The sequence below is a fragment of the Sinocyclocheilus anshuiensis genome, unplaced genomic scaffold (assembly GCF_001515605.1).
Source record: "Sinocyclocheilus anshuiensis isolate Anshui unplaced genomic scaffold, SAMN03320099.WGS_v1.1 scaffold238, whole genome shotgun sequence".
NCBI lineage: Eukaryota > Metazoa > Chordata > Actinopteri > Cypriniformes > Cyprinidae > Sinocyclocheilus > Sinocyclocheilus anshuiensis.
The window spans coordinates 2,247,510-2,255,511 of NW_015547674.1; the positions used below are offsets into that span (position 1 = coordinate 2,247,510).

Below are 8,002 nucleotides of genomic sequence, written 5' to 3' on the forward strand. Positions count from 1 at the left end.
GCGCCTGCTGCACCCATGGTACGGCAGCAAAGTTCCTTGATTATTACGCTGGAATGAGAGTATAGTTCCTAGCCATAACGGCCTAGAAAATCCCAACTTTTCATTTTCCTTCGGTCTTGGTATACGATGTAACTACAGAAGAGTCAAGTTTTAAATAGGAAAAATATAGAAACTTTACACAAAAAAAAACAAACAAAAAAAAATAATAATTGTGACAAGATTTCAATTGCATTTCAAACATAACATTACATAGGAAACATACAATACAAACAAATATGGGGAAAAAAACACACCAGATCAGAACTCGGACTCAAAAAAACTTTATATATATACACGATTCTTCACATGCCTAACAAGAAGTAATACAAGTCCTTATAAAAACAAAGAAATAATAGCTGGGTGAAAGTTGAAGATTTTTGATTTTCAGATCCAACAAGGAAAATGAAAGAGAACTTGTGTAAGAGGGCCAAATGTTTAACAATTTGAATAATACAATCTCATGCATGTTATGTTATGCAACTGTGTTAAATCCAGTTAACTCCGTAATCTATGTGTGAACAACAGGGCCCATGTACTCAGAACAGCGTTTCTTAATACCTGGTATTGCAGAAGAAAACTTGACTCGGCTGTCATAAAATTTGTCCAGTCTACTTGATTACAGCTAATACTGCGAGCCAATAAAAGTGAATTTTTACCTTCATATGACCCACAATTTACCACTTCACATAAGATTCAGTGCACTACACATTACCTCGTACAGCAGACTTTTTCATGTTTTAGTTATTGAAGTACCTAAATTTTAACCCTACAATTCCTAATGTTCCCTTGTTTATTAAAATTAGAACTAGAAAGTGCTAAATCATATGGCCAGTTTTGTCCTAAAGCTTGTCAGCCGTTGCAACCGATACAGACTGAAGAGGTTTTCTAATTCTGTAAGCACTCAGATAAGATCTTAGAGCCTCATATGACGTATATATACATATAAATCAATATATATAATATAATAGTCATCAATAATAATAATAATATATCAATAATGTAAGTTTCAGCAGATTTAATTAGGTTTAGTACTGTCACCAAAATAGTACTTAAATATGTCTTTGTGCTATTCATAAAATGACTGATATAAAATTGATTCTAGTAATGTCATATAATATTTCAGTAAAAGATACTGTGGTAATGGAAGAATGTTAATGTTGATCTAGTATGCTTCAAATAGTCTGCAAATGTGTAGTAGCTACTAGAGGTGTTTAGAGAGACATTTGAGTTTCTAACATCTAGTTGTTTGGCTTCACACACAACACGAGTTAAAAATGTACACAATTAAAAACACTGAGTAGGAGGATTTCCAGCCACAAATGGGTCAGTATTGTTAAAAAATAAATAAATAGTGAGATCACTTCTTCCCATCTCTCAGTCTGTTGGAAGGGGCTTTGCTTGTCTCAAATGTGTTTTAGCTTGTACCAAATCCTGGCCACTATTTTTGTCGAAACGAGAATCTGAAAAAGAGAGCGAGGGCGCAGTTTGTCAGCAAGATGGAAGCAACACAATGAGTCCAAAAATACGGTCAGTGTAGCAAAGAGCTATACAAAATCTAAAACAGCATTCTTCTTTAGAGCAAGACGTTTGTAGGGAAAAAAGGTAGCGTGGCTTAATGCACAGTTGTGGACATACGTTTACCGAGCACCTGAGTCAGCTTTAATAAATCTCTGCCAATCACTAAAGAAATGTCATAAACATCTTCAACAAAGGTGCAAGCATTCACTGATGCTCAAGAAGGAAACATGATGCATAAAGAGATGGAGGTTAAAATTTCTAAAAGTTTACACTCTCTGGATAAGAATTTCAATCATTTCAATTATTTCACTTTTTTTTTTTTTTTGTATTATTATTCATGAGAATTCTGTGAACTTATAATTTTGTGATGATTTTTAATGAATGACCAAAATGATGATGATAAGAACAAGGAACACAAAAGGAAAATGACATTTTCCATGGTCTGTTTTGCTCGTATTTCTCAATGGTGGCAATACTGGTGGAAGGCACTGTAGCAAGTTTAAAAAGTTAAATTCAATCCAATAACTAAATATCTTTTATTACATCTTTGGTAAGGAGATTTTCCTTGCCACAGCCATTTTTAGCTTGCTCACTGGACGCTCAAAGACATTAGAGCACACTTCTTGTGAAGCTATTGACATTGAAACACATATCTCTGTAAAGCTGCTTTGAAACAATATTCATTTTATGATTTTGACAAATGTATAACTCAAGATAGAAGGGTAGACTCCAAACCTGCTTCACCTTCCCACTACTGCTCACATGAGTCTTCAATAAATGAATAAAGGAACAGAATTTCAACAAGACACGGCGGGTTTACAGTAGAGCCCAACTGATATATCGTTTTGCCGATATTATCGGCCGATATGAGCCTGTCGCCGATATATCGGTATCGGCGAATATGCCGCCGATATGAAATTTTTTTTTTACAGAACATATAATGCATAAAATGCTTGAAATGTTATAATTACTTAGTTTGTCCAGCAGAGCGCGCTCCATTGTTTGCTACTGGCGACCTGGATGAAACGCTTTAAAGCTTAAGTCAATGGAAAACCATTGAAACTTTGAACGGCCATATCTCCGTAACGGCGCGGCGAATCCGCACCAAATTCGGGGGATCCCTTCAGCTCGAGGAGTCCTCTCGAATGCCACCCTCCGCGCGTCGGTAGCCCCCCGGGATCGCTTGATCTTTGGAGTTTGACAATGAACACATTGCAACCATGCTTGGGACGGCCCACATAAACGAGCAAAAATGCTTTACATGTCTTGAAATAATAATTTCTAAATATTAAACATTGACTGTCAGTCTTTATTCACCTGTTTCTCGTTGTTTCTCATTAAAATTAATTAAAGTAAATAGTGTAAATTACATTGCTAATGTCATAGAATAGCACATTGTAACGCAGTGTTACAACGTGCGCCATCTGCGCAACTGGAATTTAAAACTGGTTAGTGTCTTCTGCTAGTTATCAAAGCATTAAAAAACTATCTGAACTGATAAATAACAGATTGGAGATTAAAATAATAGCAGATTTGTCTCATTTTAAATGAATAATAAAAACTGAGATAAAAAATTTACTTAAGCCAGAATTTAAATGTTACTATGGTAAAATAAATATTCAAACCACGTGTGTTACAACTAACACCCCATTACTTTGTGCATCGCACTCATCGCTTTATTGTTAAATTGTTAAATGCCCTTACATATCTCTGTCACGTCATTATAAGTGTTTGATCACCACATTTGAGTGATCATTGCAAAAAATGTGTTTATGTATATATATTCTAATGTATACTGTATTCTATATATAGTACCAGTCAAATGTTTGGACACACGAATGGGAAAGTGTCCAAACTTTTGACTGGTACTGTACTATAATATACACAAAGAATATCGGCCGATATATCGGTATCAGACTTTTTTTTTTACTCCCTAATATCGGTATCAGTATCGGCCCCAAAAAACCCATATCGGTCGGGCTCTAGTTTACAGGTACGCACTCCTGCTTTACAATACTGGCATATGCATTTTAAGTAACTTTTACACTACCTGTCGAAAGTTTGTAAGAAATACAATTTTTCAATGTTTTTGAAAGAAGTCTCTTCTGCTCACCAAGCTACATTTATTTGATCAAAAAAAAAACAGTAATACTATCAAATATGATTCAAATTCAACTTTTCTATTTGAATATATTGTAAAATTTAATTTATTCCTGCAATCAACGCTGAATTTCCAGCATCATTACTCCAGTCTTCAGTGTCGCATGATCCTTCAGAAATCATTCTAATATGCTGATTTGGTGCATAAGAGACTTCTTTCAAAAACATTAAAAAACGTAATTATTCCAAACTTTTCACTGCTGGTGTATCTGATATCTTGATGGGACAGCTACTTGGCTCCATTAAATCTGACTGTTCCATTTGCCCCCAAAAATTAATTGTCAAAAAGAGTCTTAAAGGCACAATATGTAATTTTCGCCGCTAGAGGGCGCGTATTCAAAATAAACAAAGCGCAAAAGGCGTAGTTTGTTAAAATTGCTTATTTCTCTGGATTTAAACATTCTTCGAAACATTTGGGATAATGTAAGTACACAAGTCAGCAAAATATATAACACTGTTCTAGTGGTTTTTGGTTATTTTAATAAAAAAATCTTACATATTGTGCCTTTAAATATGATGTAATTTCTAAATGTTATATTTGAACTGAAACTTAGTTGATTTAACATTATTACAATTAAAACGGTACATCAGCCATTTTTTCTCCTACTTTCGGATGAATGAACACAAGTATAAGGACTGATGTGGAAATGCACAAAGCTCAGGCAAAGACAAAACTAGTTAAAAGCTCTCACAGTTTCTGAATGGTGCTCTTCTCTTTGTTCTCCTCTATAACGCTGGACGGTGCCGCTTCTGACTGAGGAAGGGTCTCCAGGTTTACTTCCACCATCTTCTGCTCTGATCCCAGGACCCCACTGCAAGCACAGCAGACGCTAAATCTGACTGAGACCACACATATCAAATTCATTATTGCATGATGTCGTTTCACTCAGAATTGTTTTATTTGCTGTTGAGATTAGGCCAAACCAGCACACAAGTCACACTTGTATAATACATAGTTCATAACTTCCCTGTAAATTATTTCTTGCTAGTTGACAGTAGTATTAAAGGGATAGCTCACCTAATAAATCCGAGCCATATACATAACATGTTTTGTTCTGCAGAACACACAGCAAGATATTTTGACGAACACTGGACTCAATGGACACGGACACAATTTTCAAAATATCTTCTTTTGTGTCCCACAGAAGAAAGATATAACAGGTTTAACAACGCGAGTAGACTTCCATGTTATTCACAATTTGCACACAACATGCTGTATAATGAAATAACACAGAAACACAGCCATTTATGAATATATAGTAACTCTATGGTGACACCCTCTGCAACCCTGTTTTTACCTCTTGTAGAGCTGTAGCTCCTCTTGGGCCACCAGCAGCTGGGCTTTGAGTTTGTTTCTCTCCTGCAGAACCTCCTTTAACTCCTGCATGGTGAATCGGGGTCGGTTTGGGTCTTTTAAGTCCACGACTAGTTTGTTTGGCCCAACAGTCTGCTATTAAACAATACAATTTGTATATATAAGTGTTTGCACAAACTGGAAATAGATTGTGACTTTTTAAATCAAGAAACCTTTGCTGTCAAGTTTTTAAATAAGTCAAATATTCAGTTTCACTTGTTACAAGGCTACAAGACCATTAACATGCATCAAGAAAATACATAGGGTCAATTTTGATTCGCATGCCTACTTTAACTCTAGATGCCTTTTTGGGGTTCCCACTTTGGGTTCTGCTCATAAACCATATACATAGTGTGGTAAAGGAATATATTGACAGCATTTGTGGCATAATGATTACCACTCATCCCTTCTTTTCTTTATGTATAAAAAGCAAAAATATGGGTTACAGTGAGGTGTTTAGAATGGAAGTAAATAGGGCCCATCTTTAAACGACTCCATTTCAATAGTACACAGACGTCACAATAATAAACCCTAAAACGACTGCAAAAATTACGATTTAACCAGCTTTACAGCTCAAGTAATACAGACGTTTTAACAGAACAATTATTGTAAGTGCTTCTAAATTTCATATTTGTGCTTTTATAGGAAGTGTTCACCCCAAAATGATGTTAACTGATGGACTGGAGTGGTGTGGATTATTGTGATGTTTTTATCAGCTGTTTGGACTCTCATTCTGATGGCACCCATTCACTGCAGAGCATCCATTGCTGAGCAAGTGATCCAAATCTGATGAAGACACAAACTCATCTACATCTTAGATGGCCTGAGGAGTATATTTTCATTTTTGGGTGGACAATTCCTTTAAGTTCTCCCAAAATCGACCCCCACTCGCTTTTGTGCCTCGTTATCACCTCCTTTTTTAAGAAAAAAGTCGAAATTATTTGTGTGATAATCAACATTACGCTATAAATGCTGTCGACTGAGCTTAACTTGTATTGAACTGGAAATATTCCTTTAAACAGAACCGAATGTGAACAACATCAAGGATTATCATATACAGTGAACTCTACATGACCCCACTCACAGTGTTAACATCACCACTCGAACCTTCTGCTACAACTCTTTCCATTTCTCGCTTCATATTCTCCAGCTCCATCCTCAGCTCCTCCAGCGACAGGTTGTATTTGTTCACCATGGTCTCAAACATCTCCAACACACGGACGATTTTGAACTGTAAATCCGAGAACTCCCGGCTACCTGTGTTGACTTTTAATAAATCTCTGCCGATCACGTAAGAAATGTCATAAACATCTTCACAAGTCATTTCCAAAACGTCCTTATCGAAAGCCTGCATGGGTGAACTATCGTGTCGCCCCTCCATTCTGATCCAAGACGAACTATGCAATCACTCTAAAAAACAAAAACGAGGAATCTTTCCAAGATATGGCGAGTTCCAGCTCACCGTCCCAATGCATTCACAAATTACTTCCTTCCTCGACTTTACTGCAACTTACTTCGAGCGTTTGAGTGACCTGTGAACCAGCCAATGGCTGAGCCGCTGCATGAACAAATCATCAACAACAGTGTAACAAAATGTATCACCTTTCACTACACAAAGAGACCAAAAGAACCCACTGGTAAGCGGCAACAAATAAATATCACAATATAATTTTTATGATCATACACTAGAGGAGATGAGAGTAGACTCGCTTGTAAACATGCGTGTACTGCTAAATTATAATCTAGAGCTGACTGTAGCACGTGCAGGAAGATGTGCCATCCAATGTGTTCAGTGGCGAAGTAAATAAATGTGAACATTTGATCATTTGTCTTTTTTTACAGCACAAAAGTGAAAATCGTGAAAATAGGATTCCTTGCACCATTACTGACCTATTTATTTATTTATTTGCAGTCAGCGCTGGTAGTAGCTGATTACAGGTAATCTGGATTGAGTAATCAGATTCCAAAAATACTTGTAATTAGATTAAATTATATTTTAAAATACTCGTAATCAGACTAGTTTTACTTTTTTATTGATTACATGATTACATATTATTCACACAGTAGCAATAAATAATTCATATTTTATTGATTCTCCCTAATTCCTCTTTTTAAATGTTCCTTTCTATAATATCCTACCGATTATACATTCAGAAAGTCTTCCAGTTTTGTGGATTTTCACACAAAGACCAGTCACTAGTCAGGAGGCTATGCCACTGGATTTACAAAAAAATCTTTTCAGGTTTAAGAAGTGTTTCAACGTTGCATCAACTACTAATGAACATATTAATTTTTATTTGAATTATCACTCCGGTGGTTATTTAACCATGTATTACTTTGTCTTTGTAAGGCTTTTGTCTTTCAAACACATTAAAATGCACAAATTCACGTTATTTCTTATTTACATGTAATGCAGGGATTCCCAAACTTTTTTGTCATCTGAACCTCTTTCACCTAATATATTTACTAGAAGTACCCCAGACATTTTAAAATAAATATTTTAATCATGATCACATTTGCATGTTCACAGTTCTGTGACACTGGTTAATGGGCTTTTGTCTTTCAAACACATTAAAATGCACAAATTCACGTTATTTCTTATTTACATGTAATGCAGGGATTCCCAAAAATGTTTTGTCAGCTAAACCTCTTTCACCTAATATATTTACTTAAAGTACACCTGAGATTTTAAAATAAATATTTTAATAATTAAGTATCACAATTGCATGTTCACAGTTAATGGTCACATGACATGCAGGTAAACAAATAAATTACTTACATTTTTTAGTAAGTGTTTTATTTTGATTGATGTTATTTTAAAAATTGTTTTAATTTTTATGATTTAAAGGGGTCATGTGATGTTGCTAAAAATAACATTATGTTGTGTATTTGGTGTAATGAAATGTGTTTATGCGGTTTAAAGTAAAAAAA

At 35.2% G+C, this 8,002-nt stretch overlaps 1 protein-coding gene across 2 annotated transcripts; it reads right to left on the reverse strand.

Annotated features, from left to right (window-relative positions):
- Positions 1 to 205: 205 nt before the first annotated feature.
- On the reverse strand, positions 206 to 6,551 carry LOC107702927 (RILP-like protein 2). Of its 2 annotated transcripts, none has more exons than XM_016505375.1 (4): positions 6,156 to 6,551; positions 5,016 to 5,164; positions 4,410 to 4,529; positions 206 to 1,499 (listed from the first exon to the last, which is right to left on the reverse strand). In XM_016505375.1, the coding sequence occupies exons 1-4, from the start codon at positions 6,450 to 6,452 to the stop codon at positions 1,478 to 1,480; spliced, it is 588 nt and encodes a 195-aa protein (XP_016360861.1). In that variant the 5' UTR covers positions 6,453 to 6,551; the 3' UTR covers positions 206 to 1,477. The 2 variants fall into 2 exon arrangements, with proteins under 2 accessions (XP_016360861.1, XP_016360860.1); XM_016505374.1 differs by having other exon boundaries at positions 5,016 to 5,167.
- Positions 6,552 to 8,002: the final 1,451 nt, after the last annotated feature.

Excerpts from the sequence above, each read along its gene's own strand:
- LOC107702927 (XM_016505374.1), bottom strand. The coding sequence starts at position 6,452 with ATGGAGGGGCGACACGATAGTTCACCCATGCAGGCTTTCGATAAGGAC. Across the intron at positions 5,168-6,155 it reads CGAGTGGTGATGTTAACACT|CAGACTGTTGGGCCAAACAA; the intron begins GTGAGTGGGGTC and ends ATTGTTTAATAG. Across the intron at positions 1,500-4,409 it reads AAGAGCACCATTCAGAAACT|ATTCTCGTTTCGACAAAAAT; the intron begins GTGAGAGCTTTT and ends TCTCTTTTTCAG.